Consider the following 18,837-nt stretch of genomic DNA (forward strand, 5'->3'; position numbering starts at 1 on the left):
CTGCGCCCTCTCACAATCCGGAACCCCTTGGGGGATGTCGAGAGCCAGTTTCAGCCCCCTGCGTTGTCCTGGCTCACAGCTGGTGAGCACAGCAGCAGTGGCAGGAACCTCTCCCAGCTCTGCAGCAGCGCTAAGGATGTCCTACTGACAGTTTTGGCCCGCTTCCCATGGTGAGCAGGCCTAAGCCGTCAGTCGGACATCCCCTGAGGGCTCCCCGACTGCAAGAGGGCACAGGCTGGGCTGAGGGACCGCCCCCCCCCTTCACCGAGTGCATAAATTTCGTGCACCAGGCCTCTAGTTACCACATAAAGGACCAGCCCTTGAGCACCCTAGCTGATCCTCCAAACTTGTATTCTGGAAATTTCTGTGTACAGCAGGATCCCACATCACTTAATACAATAACCCCAAAAGATCTAGAAGTTGTTCTAGACCAGCAGTTCTCCACCCAGACTGTAGAGAGAACCACTGAGAAGCTGTGTAGAAATACCAATATCCAACCCCTACTCAGAGATCTACTTCCCTTGCTCTGTGTGGAAACTGGGCATTGGTTTTTAGAAAAGCTTTCAAGTGTTCCTATTTGCAGTCAGGGTTGAGAGCAACTGCTCTGGTATCATCTATGGATCTGGTTAAAACCCAAATTCTAATACAGAGTCTGGATGAGGTCCATGATTCCATATTTCTAATAAGCTTCCAAGTAATGCCAATGCTGCTACCTGAGTAGCAAGAGTCTTCAAGAGCTAGCCCAGCCTCATTCACCCTCACCAACTTGATCATCCCAGAGATGCACTTCTTCCCCAAATTCATGAGCCATACAAGCAAATGCAAGTCAGGACAGAACCTGTCTCCTCCTGTGGGCACTCACTCTTGTGGTTGCACATACTAACATATGAGCCACACCAATGTGCCATGGGGTGGTGGTCACAGTGCAGGCTCTGCAGTCAGAGAAGGCCAAGCCATGCATCACATGTATCTTTCTTGTCCTTTTGCAATTTTCTTATTCTCTTTAGCCCAAGTGTTCCCACCTGTAAACTTGGGATTGCATCAACACCACCACCACTCCATGGAATTTAAGAATACACAGAAAGCACTGAACCCAGTACTTATTACCTAATACACAAAATGCTCCATAAATGTAAATTATTACCAGTAATAATGGGATTACCTCCACGATTTCCTGACACTATTGTTTCTAGTTTCTCCTCCTACCTCTATGAAACCCCTCAAAGAAGCGGGACTGAGAATCATGATAGGCATCTGGTTAAAGGTACTTCTTCAACAACTCCCAACCTGATAGGCAGGTACCCCTGATATAGCATCCCTTGTGCAAGAGCTTTCAATCATCAGTCCTGACCCAAAAAATGTAATGGCACCAAAAGCAAAGATTGAACTAAAAGTACCCACACCTCCAGGACCAAAAACTCTTCTGCTTCAGACTAAAATCTCACATATCAAAACAGACTAGAGCAGTGATGGCGAACCTATGACACGCGTGTCAGAGGTGACACGCGAACTCATTTTTTTGGTTGATTTTTCTTTGTTAAATGGCATTTAAATATATAAAATAAATATCAAAAATATAAATCTTTGTTTTACTCTGGTTGCAAATATCAAAAAATTTCTGTATGTGACACAGCACGAGAGTTAAGTTAGGGTTTTTCAAAACTCTGACATGCCGAGCTCAAAAGGTTCGCCATCACTGGACTAGCAAGAACTGAAATGTTGTAACCAATAAAATAAAATAAAACAAGGTAAATATGTGAGGTGATAGATGTGTTCATTAACACAATGGGGGAAGCACTTCACAATGTGTAAGCGGTATAGCAAATCACCACATTGTACACTTTAAATATCTTCCTGCCCAGCCAGTGTGGCTCAATGGTTGAGTGTCACCCTATGATTCAGGAAGTCATGGTTCGATTCCCAGTGAGGGCACATGCCTAGGTTGCAGGCAGGCTCAATTCCCAATGGGGGGGCATGCAGAAAGCAGCTGATCAAATATTCTCTCTCATTGATATTTTCTATCTCTCCCTTGACTTTCCTCTCTGAAATATATATTTATTTAAATATCTTACTATTTTATTTGTCAATTATACCTCAACTAGAGGCCCAATGCACAAAATTCATGCAAGTGTAGGCCCTCGCAGCCCCAGCTGCCTCACGGCCCCATGGCCCTGCTCCCAGCCCACTGGTTGTTCTGGAAGGCCGTTCCACCATTTGTTCTAATTAGCATATTAGCTCTCTATTATATAGGATAAACCTGGAAATAAAAATTCCCCACCAAGTAATTTCTCTACAGTTTTGTTATAAAATACTGGGGTATTCTGGAAAGTGCTTTTCCACTAATTTTTAGAGAGAGAGTAGAGGGATGGAGTGAGTGAGGAGGGGGGAGAGAGTGAGAGAGAGAGAGAGAGAGAGAGAGAGAGAGAGAGAGAGAGAGAGAGAAAAACAGCGAAGTCAGAATAACACATCAATTTGTTGCCTCTCACATGTGCCCTGACTGAACCGGCATGTGCCCTTGAACAGGAACTGAACCCACAAGCCTTCTATGCACGAGACAACACTCTAGCCACTGAGCTACACTGGACACGGCTGGAAAATTTTTAAAAACACCAATCATCACTTTCATTAGCAAAGTGCAAAACACAGGAAGTTGTGAAAGAAAGAGCTAGATATAAATTTCAGTCTCCCATGCTGCTCTATCTCTTTTTCATGTCCTGTCTTAAACAAGTTTTGGATTTCAACTGCACTCATGTGAAACAATGTTTACAAACAAATACTAGAAGGGATCAAAGTCAAAATATGAGCACTGCACAACTAGATGAGCTTTATTATTTTAATCACTACTTAGCAACTTCCCTAAACACATATGGAGAGAGGGGGAAAGCATAATTTTAATTAATAAGATGTTTAAGATCTACAAAGAAAGGAAAACAACTTTAAATATTTTGGCATGGAAAATATGAATGAGAGGAGTTAGTCCTCTTGAACACGAAGCCAGTGCATTGTTGATAATTTGGCAAGTCTGACGTAAGAACACTACCATGCCCAGAACCTGAGCAAGCCTTCAAGACACCACTCCCTATTTAGTATGATAAATAGGTCAATTCTTGGGTGAAGTCTTCAGGTGACTAGCATTGGGTGCTTTTAGCTGACCCAAAAGTATTAAAAGTTGCATCAATGTGTCAACCATTACAACCACCTATCTAAGCAGATGATGTTCTGTGTTCACTGAATGCTGCCTTAGCTGCCCAAAATCATCATGAGATCCAGAGAAGGGTAAAGTGTTATGGACACATGAATTATAGAGGCCTATATAATAAAGGATTAAGGAGTTCACAAATGTTGACTTTCCCATTTATTTTATAGTTCAGATTATCTCTTTGAGCTCCAGGATATTCTCAGAACTACTAGTTAATAAATACTAAAGGACTTTAAAATATCTGTGCATTTTACAAATATCAATAGTATTTACAGTTCCTAGTTTCATTCTTTCCAAGTTTCAAAAGACATTTTAATGTAAAATGTGTAACCAATGTCTTTTAAAATATTTAAATACAGCAAATAAATTTTACATAATTTCATTTGATCTAGCAGTATGGCAGATTTTGTAAAGTAACAAGGGGTAAGAATAAAAGCAAAAGGGCACATAACTACTAGTAAGACGGTTGGACAAATACAATTCTCCTCAATCTATAATAAAAGAATCACCTTTAACTACTGGGTAACCAGAACATGCTTTTTCCTGTATTTCCAGTTGATTTCTTAGTACTAACACTTGAACTTCTGTACGTAATACTTTTAGTGGGGAAAATGATCCTTTAACAAATCATCTTGAAAAATAATACTTGGCAGCATAAACAAAATAAAAATCAAGATGATGTTATGATTAGCCATTAAAATTGTACCTGATTATGCTTAAAACTTGAAGAGAAAGAAAAAGATCTAATATTGACTAAGTGCCTATTACATGACAGGGGCATTCTCTACATTAAATCACTTATGTCAACAAAATAGAGCATAACAGATGGGAAAACTGAGGCTCACAGAACTTACAGAACTTGCCAAAGTTCAAAACTACTAAAGAAAAAAAAAAAAACTAGAAAAGCTCTGCTGTTACACTCATCTTTGCAGCATCTAAATCAATGGCAGTCGGATTTCTTAAAAATTCCTTTTAATTCCCTTAAATTGTAGAAGAATGGTTCTGTGATTTTTTAAAAATCGTTCTTATATTTTAAAAAAACTTTTTAATTTAAGCTAAATTTTTTTTATTTTTAAATAATTTTTTATCCTGTGATTTTTTTTTAAGGGAGAACAGTTTTAGCACACATTTAGTTTCACACATCTAGAGCCAGTTCTTAAGATATGAGAAGAAACAATTTAGAAGAGTTTATTCCAGTGAGCCTAAATCACTGGCAACCATTCCTAGCAAAAACAAAAGAACAGTACTGCTAACATCACTTTTACTTCCTACAATGCTTTCTTTTTTTTACATCCTCTGTTTGAACCCTAACAATAGTCCCATGAAGAAGGAGGTATTTTTGCAGCAAGGATCCTAGGCTTACAGGATTATCCTTCTTTGCTCTCAGACACACAAATGATGGAAATCTGCTCTTCTGAACCCTGGTCCAGAACATGTCATCTTACATACCTGCCTCCTAGGAGAAAAAACATCCACCATCAAACTTTCCACCTTTAGCTAATTGTGTTTTTGCAAGCATCTGTATTTTAAAAAGTGGGTGATCAAATACCAATGATAAAACTGAGCCCATCATAGGAAATTCAGAGTTTTCTTGAAAAAATAAAATAAGTAGCCAAAACCGGTTTGGCTCAGTGGATAGAGCGTCGGCCTGCGGACTGAAAGGTCCCAGGTTCGATTCCGGTCAAGGGCATGTACCTGGGTTGCGGGCACATCCCCAGTTGGGGATGTGCAGGAGGCGGCTGATCGATGTTTCTCTCTCATCGATGTTTCTGACTCTCTATCTCTCTCCCTTTCTCTCTGTAAAAAATCAATAAAATATATTTAAAAAAAAAAAAGTAATCCTGATAGTATGTGCCCTCATAATTTAAAATACAATCATATTGTAGTCCTCAGACAGTACAAATGCTAAAAGAGTATCATCTTCCTATTAGCTGCTTACACAGTTATCAAGCTAAATGATGCATTTCACTTTCAGAGAAATTCTTGATTTGTCTGAAAGCTTTTTCCCAGATTTTGAACCAAGTGTAAAGGTATCAAATCCTGCATTTGACTTGAATGAGTTTAGAGATTAGGTGCCCTGTATGGTGGTACACCAGGAACTAATATCACCTCCCTCTTCCGTAGGTGCTGCTGGCTACAATGAGAAAAATCTCAGTGCAGAGTATCAGGTTGCTGGGCAGGAACCTGACATGACTTTGCACAAGGGCTTCAGAATTATAAATTATATACCTTAACTGCCTTTGCAGGAAAACAGTTTACTTTTTAATTCTGAATTTAATATTGATTTAGAAAATTAAAATAGAGACATGAAAAGTTTTCCCAGGTTTTTCTTAATACTATATTTTTATTGATCTCAGAGAGAAAGGGAAAGGGAGATAGAAACATCAATGATGAGAGAGAATCACTGATCAATGAGAAAAAATCATTGCTCAATGATGCTCTCAGCTGCCTCCTGCATGCCTCCTCCTGCACGCCCCCTACTGGAGATCGAGCCCACAACCCAGGGAATGTGCCCTAACTGGAATCAAACTGTGACCTCCTGGTTCATAGATCGACTCTCAACCACTGAGCCTCACCAGCCAGGCATCCAGTTTTTATTCTATACTTAAAAGAACAATAAAACCTCAATATAATGGACTAATTCAGGCAAGGGGATGTCCATTAAAGCTGAAAGTCTGTTATATAATACAGTGGGTTTTCCAAATGCACACGTTAAAAAACTGACAAATTAGTTAGCTTACCTGTTTTTATTTATATACACACTAGTGGCCCAGTGCACGAAATTCGTGCACATTAAAAGGGAATTAATTAGAGGAAATATTTTAATATTGCTATTTGCCCTTTCTCTATAATAGAAATGTCAGAGATGAAAGAAAATTAGTAAAATGTATATGAAAATCTTCCTCCTGTCAGAGTTTGGGGCGCGCCGTAGGACCAAGAGTCAAGTCCCCGCCCACCCGCACGCACCACAAAATCACATGAGTCCCAGACCTGGCCGGCCCCACCCGTCAAGCCCGCCGGGTGGGGGGCACAGCCTCAGATCCCCTGTCAAGCCCCATTGGGTCGGGGGGCGCAGCCTCAGGTCCCCCATCAAGCCCCACCAGGCAGATGGTGCAGCCTCATGTCCCCAGGCGCCCTCTGGGCAGGGGGCGCAGCCTCAGATCCCCTGGCCCAGCACCGGGGCAAGGGGTGTGGCCCCATCAAGCCCTGCCGGGCAGGGGGCGCAGCCTGAGGTTCCCCGGCCCAGCGCTGGGGCGGGAGGCGCAGCCAGAGGTCCCCCAGCCTGGGCCGGGGCAGCAGGCATGCTTTGAGGTCCCCCGTCAAGTCCCGCCAGGCGGGGGGCGCAGCCTCAGGACCTCTGCCCCGGCCCAGTGCCATGCAGCCTCAGGTCCCTGATGATCACGCGTTATGGCTTGTTACAGGAACCCCGCCTCCACTGTGGATGCAGCCATCTTGTGTTACAGGAACCCCGTCTCTACTATGGGAGCAGCCATTTTGTGACTGCATGATGGCATGAGGGTTAATTTGCATATTACCTCTTTATTATATAGGATTTGTGTAATGAAAATTAAGTATGTATGAAAAGTTTGTCACAGAAGTTTTCTATTTATATTCCTGTAATTTTAAATTTATACTGAATAGGTCTAGTAAACAAGTGTGTTCACCAGTCACAAGTAAACAAATGCACACCGCTGGGGCGTGGCTTAGCGCACATCAGAATCTCAGCCAGGACACCTTAAAACTGCTGCAGACAGTCACACCACTGACAACAGAACTGTGAGATTCGGTGTGATCACGTGCTAATCATTTGCCCAACATTATTTACCAATGACTCTTGGAGGCTCAGCAGTCAAGAGCTTACCAAACAGCAATAAGAGGGAATGGGCAAGTGAAAGAAAGTAGGTTAATGCATTGTATGGAAAACTCCTAAAAACAACCAGTTTTCATTTGAGGTTTCTGAACATCTCTGACATAGAAACAATGTTTTATGAGACTCTCAGAACTATAAAATACCTAAAAGTGAAGTTTATTCACAGTGGCTATGTAGCCTATTTTTAAAAAACATCTTTATTGATATTACATACCATAAAATTCACCCACTTAAAGTACACAATTCAATGATTTTAATAGTATATTCACAAAATCATACCACAAAACCATATTCACTATCTAAATTTAGATTTCCCTAAAATCAAGCCCCATAGCCATCAGTAGTCATTCTTCATCACCCCCAAACTCCAGTCCTAGGGGAACCACTACTCTGATTTCTGTATTTATAGATTTGCCTATACTGATCATCTATACTAATAAAAGGGTAATATGCTAAGTAGTTGAGGGCCATCAGGCCTGGGAAGGGCAGTTGGGGGCCATCAGGCTGGCGCTGGGTGGGGGCAGTTGGGGGCGAGCATGCCAGCAGGCAGAGTGGTTAGGGGCGATCAGGCAGGCAGGCAGGTGAGCGGTTAGGAGCCAGCGGTCCCAGATTGCAAGAGGGATCGGGCCTAAACCAGCAGTCGGACATCCCCTGAAGGGTCCCAGATTGGAGAGGGTGCAGGCCAGGCTGAGGGACACACACCCCATGCATGAATTTCATGCACCGGGCCACTAGTTTCATATATATGAAATCATACAATATGTAGGCTTTTGTGACTGGCTTCCTTCATAAAGCATGTTCATCCACATGGTAGCATGTATCAGTGCTTCATTCTGTTTTTGTGACTGAGTATTATTCTAATGTATGGATATACCATATTTTGTTAGGTTGATAAATATGAGTTGTTTCCATTTTTGACTACCTATAATAATAAAAGCATAATATGCTAATTAGACCAGACAGCCGAACGACCTTCCAGACGTCCTTCCAGATGAAGCTGGGGCTGCAAGGGCTGAGCCCCTTGCATGAATTTCATGCATCAGGCCTCTAGTTATGAATAATGCTGCTATGAACATTCATGTACATTTTTTGTGTGAACACAGGTGTTTTCATTTCCCATATCTATCTATACTAATAAAAGGGTAATATGCTAATTAGACCGGGAGACCTTCCAGACATCCTTCCGGACAAAGTCATGGTGGCAGGGCTGAGGCAGAGGCAGTTAGCAGCGATCAGGACAGAAGGGGATGGCAGTTGGGGGTGATCAGACCAGTGGGGGTGGCAGTTGGGGGTGAGAAGGCCGGGGGGGGGGGCAGTGGGGGGCAATCAGGCCATCAGGGGGGGCAGTTGGAGTCAAGAAGGCCAGCAGGAGGGGTAGTGGGGGCAGCAGGCCGGCAAGGGGAGTAGTTGGGGCAAGCAGGCTGGCAGGGGGCGGGGGGGAAGTGGGGACAATCAGGCCAGTGGGGGAGGAAGTTGAGGGCAAGCAGGCCGGGGGGGGCAATCGGGCTGGCAATGGGGGAGAGTTGGGGGCTATTAGGCCAGCAGGCAGGTGAGCAGTTAGGAGACAGCAATCCTGGATTGCTAGAGGGATGTCCGATCCCTGTGGGATCAGGCCTAAACCGACAGTCGGACATCCCCCAAGGGGTCCCAGATTGGAGAGGGTGCAGGCTGGGCTGAGGGACACCCCCACCAGTCCATGAATTTCATGCACTGGGCCACTAGAGTGTGTGTATAAAAGGCTAAGCGACCATCCAACCATCTGGTAGGTATGACTCGCACTGACCACCAGGGGGCAGACACTCAACACAGGAGCTGCTGAGCTGCGGTGACTTAGCAGCAGTGGTTCTTGGGTGATGGACACTGGAACCAAAGAGGAGGGAGCCCAATTCCAGGGTGCGTCACCCAAGAACTGCCCTCTTGCAATCTGGGACCCCTTGGGGGATATCAGAGAGCTGGTTTCGGCCTGATCCCTGCAGGCCAGGCCAAGGGACCCCACCTGCCAGAGGGACCCTAATCACTCCACAGGTTGGCTCCAGGGAGTGTCCAGCCGTCTCGCCCCACCGGCCACCTTCTAATTAATTTCCTTTCAATGTGCATGAATCTGTGCACCGGGTCACTAGTATAATGTATATGAGAAAAAATAAATAATTGACATTTCACATAATTTAAATATGAAGCTTGAAATTTTATTTCTAAGTTCCAATATCAATTAATGGAGAGAAAAATAAGCAAAAGTGTTTATTTAATGGCATAAACCACATACTTACCCCATACACAAGAATAAACTCAAAATTTAAATGGAAGTCATGAAACCATAAAATCCTTGAAGAAAACATAGGCAGCAAAATATCAGCCTTCTCATATAGCAAAATTTTCACTGATAAAATGCCTGGCGCAATAGAAACAAAGGAAAAAATAGACAAATGGGACTCTATCAAACTAAAAAGCTTCTGCACAGCAAAAGACAACAGCATCAAAATGAAATGGGAAGCCACTGTATGGGAGAACATATTCACCAATGATACATCTGATAAGGGGTTAATATCCACAATCTATAAAATACTCACACAAATCAGTGAAAATAACCCAATCAAAAAATGGGCAGAAGACCTAAATAGACACATTTCCAAAGCAGACAATTGGCCAAGAGACATATGGAAAAATACTTAACGTCACTAATCATCAGAGAGATGCAAATTAAAACAACAATGAGGTACCACCTAAACCTGTCAGAATGGCTGCCATTAACAAACAAGTACTGGCCAGGATGCGGAGGAAAAGGATTCCTTTTAGTGCACTGCTGGTGGGAATGCAGACTAGTACAGCCACTATGGAAATCAGCATAGAGTCTCCTCAAAAAATTAAAAATGGAACTGCTATTTGACCCAGCAATCTCACTTCGAGTAATATATCCTAAGTAGCCAGAAACACCAATCAGAAAGAATACATGCACCCCTATGCTTATACCAGCACTATGTACAATAGCTAAAATCTGGAAATAGCCCAAGTGCCCATCAGTAGATGAGTGGATAAAAAAGCTACGGTACATTTATACCATGGAATACTATGCAGCTATGAAAGAGAAGGATCTCTTACCCTTTGAGAGAGCATGGAGGGACCTGGAGAGTATTATGCTAAGCAAAATAAGCCAGTCAGAGAAAAACAAGTACCACATGATCTGACTCATGTGGAATCTAATAAACAAATTAAATTGATAAACAAAATAGATCCAGAGACACAGAAGCATGGAACAGACTGTTGAATCTCAGAGGGAAGGCGGGGATGGGTGGGTGGGTGGATGGGAAGAGATTAACCAAAGAACTTATATGCATATATATGCATAACCCATGGACACAAACTATAGTGTGGTGAAGGCCTGGGGTGGAGGTTGGGGGGTGGGGCGGGCTAGATGGGGTTAATGCGGGGGGGGGGGGGGGGGTGGACACATATATAATACTTTCAACAACAAAGACTTAAAAATAAAATATAATAAAAAGGTGGCAGGCCAGACACAAGAAAACAGAGTATGAAGAAAATTCATTTTTATATAATTCCTCCAAATGCAAAAAAATTTAAATAGGGTAAAATAATGCCTAAAAAGATACCATACATAAGTGACTAAAACTGTATAAATTTACTGATCCCCTGGCTAACTGTCTTGACATTAGTCCCACCCAGGACTGTTGCATGGGTGGCCACACAGGAGGAAAGCACACCATGTGGGCCTAACCTACCACCTCCCTCTCCCACCTTGAAAATTAACCTGTGGAAAGCACCTTCCTGAACCAATCTTACATATTTCTATCCTTGAAAAACTGCAATCATCTACTGAGTGTTCACCATCACCAACCTGCATCCAACTCCACAGGAGGTAAAAACTCCCAGGACAGATGGAGGATCTGTCCATGGGTTAGTGGTGTAAGTGTTACCTCCATGACCAATTCATGCATGTTCACCCTGAACCAAGAAGCACTTCACATCAGCCAGACTCTCCCTGCAAATCTCAGATCCTAAACTTTTCTATTTACTCCTGGCACTTTCCCAAAGATCCCAACTGACAGAATCAGAGGCGCCAGACAGAGCAAAGGTGTGCTTCAAGCCAGATTCCCACATTGCACTGGCCACCTGCCTTGAACCTGGTCCAATGCAAACCCCAGGGCTATCCTCTGCTTGGTCTGAAAACAGACTGAGCTCCTTCAAAATAGCTGACACAAAAGAATAACTCCAGGAACTTCAAATCACACTAAAGCTTCGTTTCAATTACAAGCTCTTTGTGGCAATATGCCAAATACAACAAATATTAATGTCCTTAAAATTAGCAAGTGCTGGTTATAATCTCCTAAGTAAAAGTGTATATTTTTTGTGGAAAAATATGTGTGATGTATTTATTCTCAACTTTGTATTTACTCAACCTCTAAGACAACTATGTGGCAGAGGCCTTCACACGTTTCACCTGGAGGAAGGAGCACAATTCTTCTGTTCCGTAGACAAACACACTACAGTACCACACAGTAAAGCACGTTCATCCAGGTCAGTGCAGGTGCTGAGAGGAGGTCCCAGGAGGAGCTTGAAGAGGGGAGAAGTTCAGCCAACCTTAGGAGCAGAGATGGCTGGTCTGAGCTGTGGCTCAACAGATAAACAGTCATGGGAGGAGCAAGCAAGCATTCCAGGCAGAAGAAACAGAAAATGCCAGAGCAAAGGTAGAAAAATGCAAACAAGTCCAAGGGTGTGGGGTTGGGTAGTCTGGAGAGGGAGAAGTTGCAGTTAGGAGGGATTCCTGCAAGGACAGGCTGTGCTGAGACAGCAGGGCTTGCCTCTGGGGAAAGGGGGCAGGCACAGAGGTACTTAAGCAGAAGAGTATAATAAGATTTGCATTTTAGAAAGACCAGCCTTTCAAACATATTTACTTTTTTTTTTTCTTTTTTGAGGGGAAGGAAGACAAAAAAAATGTTAATGAAATATAATCTATTTTATTTCACTATTGTTATGCTTGCCTCTATTGTCATTCAAACTCTGAAATAATATAAGTATTTTCCTAAAAGTCTCAATAAGCTTTTAAGGGTATAACAATATGCAGTTGTTCACAGAAAAATCTCAAACTAGACACAAGATTTTTCATAAAACCATGATTTACATGATTTAGTAGTCAACAGTCTTCTCTTGGCAAAAAAAAGAAAAGAAAGAAAGAAAGAAAGAAAGAAAGAAAGAAAGAAAGAAAGAAAGAAAGAAAGAAAGAAAGAAAGAAAGAAAGAAGAAAAGAAAAGAAAAGAAAAGAAAAGAAAAGAAAAGAAAAGAAAAGAAAAGAAAAGAAAAGAAAGAAGGAAGGAAGGAAGGAAGGAAGGAAGGAAGGAAGGAAGGAAGGAAGGAAGGAAGAAAAGAAAGAAAAGAAAGGAAAGAAAGAAAGAAAGAAAGAAAGAAAGAAAGAAAGAAAGAAAGAAAGAAAGAAAGAAAGAAAGAAAGAAAGAAAGAAAGAAAGAAAGAAAGAAAGAAAGAAACATTTTCGAAAGTTATGTCCCTGCCCCACTGGAGTGGCTCAGTGGTTGAGCACAGACCTATGAACCAGGAAGTCACCTTTCAATTCCCAATCAGGGCACATGAGGTTTCAGCTGGATCCCCATTGGGGGCATGCAGGAGGCAGTCAATCAATGATTATCCTCATCACTGATGTTTCTATTTCTCCCTCTCCCCTCCTCTCTGAAATCAATAAAAATAAAGAAAACATTTTTTAAAATAAGTTACTGTCCATTAACTCAAGTTGGTTGTTGTTTTTTAAATAGCTCTAATGTTTCCATGCTTGAGGGACAGATGCAGTGTCGGAAAAAAAACACCAGATAATCAAGCTACGATACAGCCAATATCTATGGCTTTTATACTCCTTGCCTCATACTAGTACACACACTGCACACTCAATTTGCACTTCTGATTGTGATGCTGCTGGGACAAACAGTAACATTTGTTACCTATTCTTTAAAATACACACTACCTTCTTAAGCAATGAGGAAAAACCCAAACAGGAATAGCATACTTGGGAAAGTTTCCCATCGAGTAAAACTGTTTGGTGAGTAAAAACATATTCATGATTCAGATCCAGGACTGAGTTTCACATTCACCATCCTGTTTGGTACTCACCTTGACCCTGCAAGGGAGTGTCCCATTTTAGACATGAGGAAAGTGAAGCTCTGTGGGGTTGGTTTGCCCAAGATTAAATAGTGAAAAAAACCTAGGTCTCCACACCCAATCCAGAGAGCAGCGAGTTAAGAGGTTCCCACAACTCCCATCCCACCTCTCTCCCTTTCAGCACCTCCTTCCCCTTTATGTTGTTACTCAGCAGTCAGCAGCAGAGCTGAATCCCACACACAGTCCTCTGTGCAGAGGACCACTTGTCCACACTGCTGCCCTACCCAAATACCCCAGTTCTTCCCGAACCACCAGACTGTGTAAAATGCTGTCTTGCCCTGGCATTCAGTCCTCCTCAGCTTGATCCTGACCCATCACCTGACACAGATGCTCCACAGGAACCACAAGAGCCCTGAAAGCCTGGCACACCTTTGTTCAAACTGCTTCACATCCTATAAAGCCCTCCCTCCTACTTCTCAGAATCAAAGCGGACACTTTCCACATACACATGCCTGGACTCCACTACAGGCCTACAGAACCAAAATGCCCTGGCCATGCATGGGCTTTATGAGGTCCCAGTTAGGGAGCATGCCTTAAACCAAGGCAAAACTTCCCACGCACTATACCCAATGCAAACCCAGTGCCATTATGACCACTCCCATCTCTGAATCCAGAAGCAATTACCATCTGTACCATCCTGCTGCCAATTAATGCTAAAGCCTACTGTTATTTATAGTTTTCTATAACTGTCCTGACTCCTACATTGTATGTTTCTTGAGTGCAAGAATTGAGTCTATTTCTTCATAGAGCATGACATTTTGTACACAGCAGCCTTTTTTAAAACAAGCATAGCGATTTTCTTATTTCTAACTTTGGAAGCACAGCAGGAAAAATGGGAAGCCTCACTCAGTGCCACCCTTGATTCACTAAGAATTAAGGAGTCCTCAACAACGCCCTAGCATACTACACTAAAAGCCACTGCAGCTAGGACTCCACTCCCTGTGTTCATTGGAAATCAAGGATGAGTCAGACCACAGGCAAGAGTAGGACAGACATATACACAGGCAAGTCAGTCCTCCAATTCTAAGCACTTGAGAAAAATCCATGGATGGGGATGAACAGCCAAAATATTTTCACCAATCAGTGATCATAAGCAAAAAAAAATTTTTTTCACTAAACAAAAAATGTTATGACTAAGTGTAAGATTTTAAATATCTGCTTATTGAGGATATTTTTGGTATTACGTCACACCACTCCACTGTCAGAAAAACTGATTTAACCTGAAGAGAAAACAGCTCAAATATAATGCCAAAAACTTAGCCCCCCACCCCCACCCCAAACACACACACCACAAAATGCTTACTGCACAGAAAACCTCAGTAACTTGGGATCTTTCTTTCTCTTATCCTTCTTTTCCCTTCTTTGGTTTAGTTGGTGTTTATACAAAGCCATAAACATGATCTTCCCACTTTTTTCCCCACCAGATGGGAGTTTGTCATGCATGTCACCTAGCAACCTAAACACCACTCTACAGCTTCCCAGATTTCCAATTCTTCATACAAAATGTATCTTGTTCTATCTATATATAGAAAAGCCCAGCAACCAGAACGACCAGTGGCTATGATGTGCACTGTGGCAACCAACCAACCTGATTCAGGACCCGATCTGCCCCCACCCTGGCCGGCCTGGCCCCCAAGCGCCCCCCAACACTCTCACTGGGGCAGGCTGACTGGACCCCACCCGTGCACGAATACATGCACCAGGCCTCTAGTTAAACAATAAGGGTAAGAAAGAGATAAAAAAAATAAAAGTTGAAACAGGTATTAATATGTATTGCTTCATACTTATTTTAAATGGGGTGGGAGAAACAAAAAAGTTTCATTGTAACCATTACCTGATAATTTAAGAGAAAAAGATACAAATAGACCTAGAAGATCCTCAGGTTCTTGAAACATTTGAGAGTCAAAGAGTCTTATAATCCAATGGCTGAACTTTATATACTACAAAGCCCAACAGAAAATTGACCTCTGAACTATGAGTTGCACTTAAAGAGCATTTAAATAATTTTGCAAACCTCTAAATCATCTCTGACTCCTCCCTCTCATTTTATCCAACTCCAATACTACCATCACCCTGAGAATTACCCTTACTTCCTTCCCAATCTGGCAATCTACTTTCCTTCAAAACTCAGCTCATATGCCACTTCTCTTTGGGGTGCATTCCCAGACTCCCTTAAGATAATTGCACTTACTTTTCCACACTCCTAAGTTACTGTGAAATAACCACCGTTAATATTTTTTTAAAGGTCCTCCAGGGCCTCCCAATTCCAGCTACCCAACATCCGGAGGCCTCCTTTTCTCCCCACTGTACCACACACCAGTCCACACCACAGAGGACCACGGAGACTCTGGTCCTACCAGCCGTGGGCAAACTACGGCACGCAGGCCAGATCTGGCCCGTTTGAAATGAATAAAACTAAAAAAAAAAAAAGACCGTACCCTTTTATGTAATGATGTTTACTTTGAATTTATATTAGTTCACACACATACTCCATCCATGCTTTTGTTCCGGCCCTCCGGTCCAGTTTAAGAACCCATTGTGGCCCTCGAGTCAAAAAGTTTGCCCACCCCTGTCCTAGACTCTTACAAAACAATTTCCACAAAGCAGCCAGTGGGTCCCCTAAACATCCAGCACCCAGAACAATGCCTTGAACATACAGCAGATGCTTAAAAATTTCTGTGGAATGAACAAATGACTCAAACAACTACATCTGTATCTCCCAGACTATTCAACCAATGTACATTGTGTACATAATGAAATATGACTCATTTTAAGCATGTCAATTGTTAATCATATAAATAATTTAAGCATGTAAATTACATGTAAGCAAGAAAATGTGGATCACCTTTCCCTACTCAGGAAACTAGGCACACCACGAAGTATATATTACTGTATTTCTCTTTCCTTTCAGGATTCCTTTTGTTGGATGATTGCTGCTTTAGAAAAGTTAGATCATAAACTGTCACTCACAAACAATCCTTTAAAATACTAAATGTAGGTGTAGAGGGTACATTACACCACCACCACTCCCCCTCCATTGGCACTGCAAGATAAACAGATGCCTATTTTCTGCTAAATTTATTTGACTTTCAGTAAACAGTTCAATTAACTGAAAGGAACATTTTAGAACTGTTAAAGTCAACATCTTCATCACTGTGTCAGGTTCTAAACGTCTCCAACATTATCTTTAAAAGGCCAAACTTATGCTATTTTTCCAATATACTAGTATACTAAAATAATAATAATAATAATAATGTAAAAAGATGTGGGTTTTTTTTTTTTTCTTAATTTCAGAGAAAACTAGGGGATGCCACCTGGAGCATCCCGTACACACTCAGGCTGATGAAGCTATTGTTCCCCTCACCTGCTGCCCCAAATCTCAAAGGAGCCATCACTATTGGGAACAAATGAGAAATTGTAAATGTAAATATGCTTTCCACCAAACGTTACTCTACTGCAAAGGAAATATCCTCAATTGCTTGAGAGAAAACTTTGATGGCTGGCCTGTTGTCAGACACAGCAGATAAAACAATTTAACAAAATGCCTTTTCACTTCTGACACATTGTAGAGGAATGCAGTTAAGTGGAGACAATGTTATCATTCCACCAAGAAAAAGGGAAATCTACTCAACTCCGAAATCAGACACAGGCCCCGCGGCCTCGACACCATATGAGGCTGGTTCCACTCTGTCCACGCTGAGGCCTTGGAGGAAAACTTTTAATTCTGTGACTGATTTCAGGCTTGTGCTTTACCGCATCTCCCAGCTCCAGAGCTCAGCCGCGCTCATGAGCTGGCGGAGACCGCGTCCCTCTCCCGGCCGCCTTCCGACCGCGGGCCCGCGACCCCACCAGCTGCCCGCAACGCCGGGCGCCCGCGCGGGCGGGAGGTTCGCTCGTCGCCGAGGTCCTTCCCCGACGGACACCGGGAGTGGAAGCAGCAGACACGCAGCCACTCTACGGCGTGAATGAAATAATGAAACTCTCCTCCCAACAAAAAAGTTGCCTCCCCCAGCTTCGCCCGGGGCCTGGGAGTGGGAAGAGGCCTGGGGCTGGATTTCAACCGCAGCAGGCGGTTGGGGAGAGGCCGGGGAGAGGCTCCGCTCCTCCGGCCGCTCGAGGGACGCCGGTTACCACGCCGACCTCGCGGCCGGACCTCTGGGGAGAGACGTCCGGCGTCCGGCCCGGGGGCGCCGGGTCCCGCGCGGACACCGGGGCTGCGCTCGCGACCCGGCCACGCGGAGAACTTTGCGGCCAGCAGCCCGGGGCTGGGGACGCCGCGAGGCCCGCGCGGCCGCCGCACTTTCCCTTTCCCCGCCTCCCTCGCCTCCCTCCTCCTTTTTCCAGGAAGCGCCATATTGATCCCGGCGCCTGCTCAACCCGCCTCCCCACGCCCCAGCCCCTCACCTTGGCGATGGCCTTGCGGTAGCGGGTCACTGCTTGCTGGATGAGGCTGAAAACTTTCATGTGGCCGTCTCCGCACGGCACGACGACACGGGTCCTTCCGAAACACACGGTCACTTTCATGCCGCCGCCGCCGCCGGGGCCGGCCCGCGCCCGCGCCCCTCGCTGACGGCGGCCGAGCAGCCCTGGCCGGGGGCGGGAGGCTGGTGCGGCAGGGCCGCTGACGGGCGCGTGGCTGGGGGGCCCGGGCAGGCGACGCCAAGGAGTCACTCGGCTCACATGCCCGGCCTGGCTCCCTCACCTCCGGGGCTCGCCTCGCCTCTTCCCGCGGCGCCCGCGGCTCCGGCCACCTGTTCGGCGTCTCGCGCGCTCGGCGGCGGCGGCCCGGGCTTGGCGGCGCTCAGCTCAGGCTCGGGCTCGCGCTCCGGCGGCGGGGGAGGAGACGGCGGCGAGGGGAGGGAGGGAGGGACTGAGAGAGAGGAAGGAGGAGTCGGGACACACAACACCGCGCACGTGCGGCGGGAGGCGGTGGCTCCCAGCGAGAGGCGGAGCGCGCCCCGGGGACCCCCGCCGCCGGAGTCGGGCTCCGCGTCCTCCAGCCCCTCGCCAGCCTGGCGCGCGGCGGGCTGCGCTCGCCCCACCCCCAACCCTCCTCGGAGATCCCCGCTCCACGCCCCCGAGTCTCTCCGGAGCCCTCTTTCTTTGTCGCTTTTAATCCCTTTCCTTGAACTGGAGGGGTACGGGTGATTTCGCCCCCAGAGAGAGAGTTTTACTCCAGGTGCCTAGACCTGGAGAGGAGCGGTCGCCGCCTCCCGGGGAAGGTAGGGACGGGGCTGGGCCGGGGTAACCCACAGCCTGGCAGGGTTTGGCACTGGCTCTCTCGCTGGGCTGCAAGGCCTAGCAGACCTCATTATTCTTGAAAGCAAAAATTAATCATCTGCTCTGGAGAGAGGCTGGTGAAGCTTTGACTCGATCTGGCCTTTCTCTTGAGGGCCACTATTTACCTTCAAGTTTCCTGTGTGACCTTGTGGTGATCCAACCCACTTCTACAGGTAGACCTTAAATATCAGCAATTCAGATCATTTTATTTCTTAAAATTCTGCAACATAAGCATCCCTAATGCAAACTTATGACCAAATTCAAGAATGCGACAGGGAGAAAGTTCGAAGGGATTCCCACGATGCACCAG

At 44.7% G+C, this 18,837-nt stretch overlaps 1 protein-coding gene across 28 annotated transcripts in view; it reads right to left on the reverse strand.

Annotated features, from left to right (window-relative positions):
* Positions 1-18,096, reverse strand: part of PARD3 (par-3 family cell polarity regulator) — a 780,879-nt gene extending 762,783 nt beyond the window's left edge. For 9 of the 28 annotated variants that reach the window (XM_059655925.1, XM_059655935.1, XM_059655722.1 and 6 more), the window contains exon 1: positions 17,652-18,095. In XM_059655925.1, the coding sequence (XP_059511908.1) occupies positions 17,652-17,771 (120 nt within the window). In that variant the 5' untranslated portion in view covers positions 17,772-18,095. Of the gene's footprint in view, positions 1-17,651 lie in introns of all 28 variants that reach the window. The other 19 variants (XM_059655864.1, XM_059655841.1, XM_059655784.1 and 16 more) reach the window with 5 other exon arrangements.
* Between the last annotated feature and the right edge of the window lie 741 nt (positions 18,097-18,837).

This window comes from Myotis daubentonii, chromosome 1 (assembly GCF_963259705.1).
Source record: "Myotis daubentonii chromosome 1, mMyoDau2.1, whole genome shotgun sequence".
In the NCBI taxonomy this organism is placed as follows: Eukaryota; Metazoa; Chordata; class Mammalia; order Chiroptera; family Vespertilionidae; genus Myotis; species Myotis daubentonii.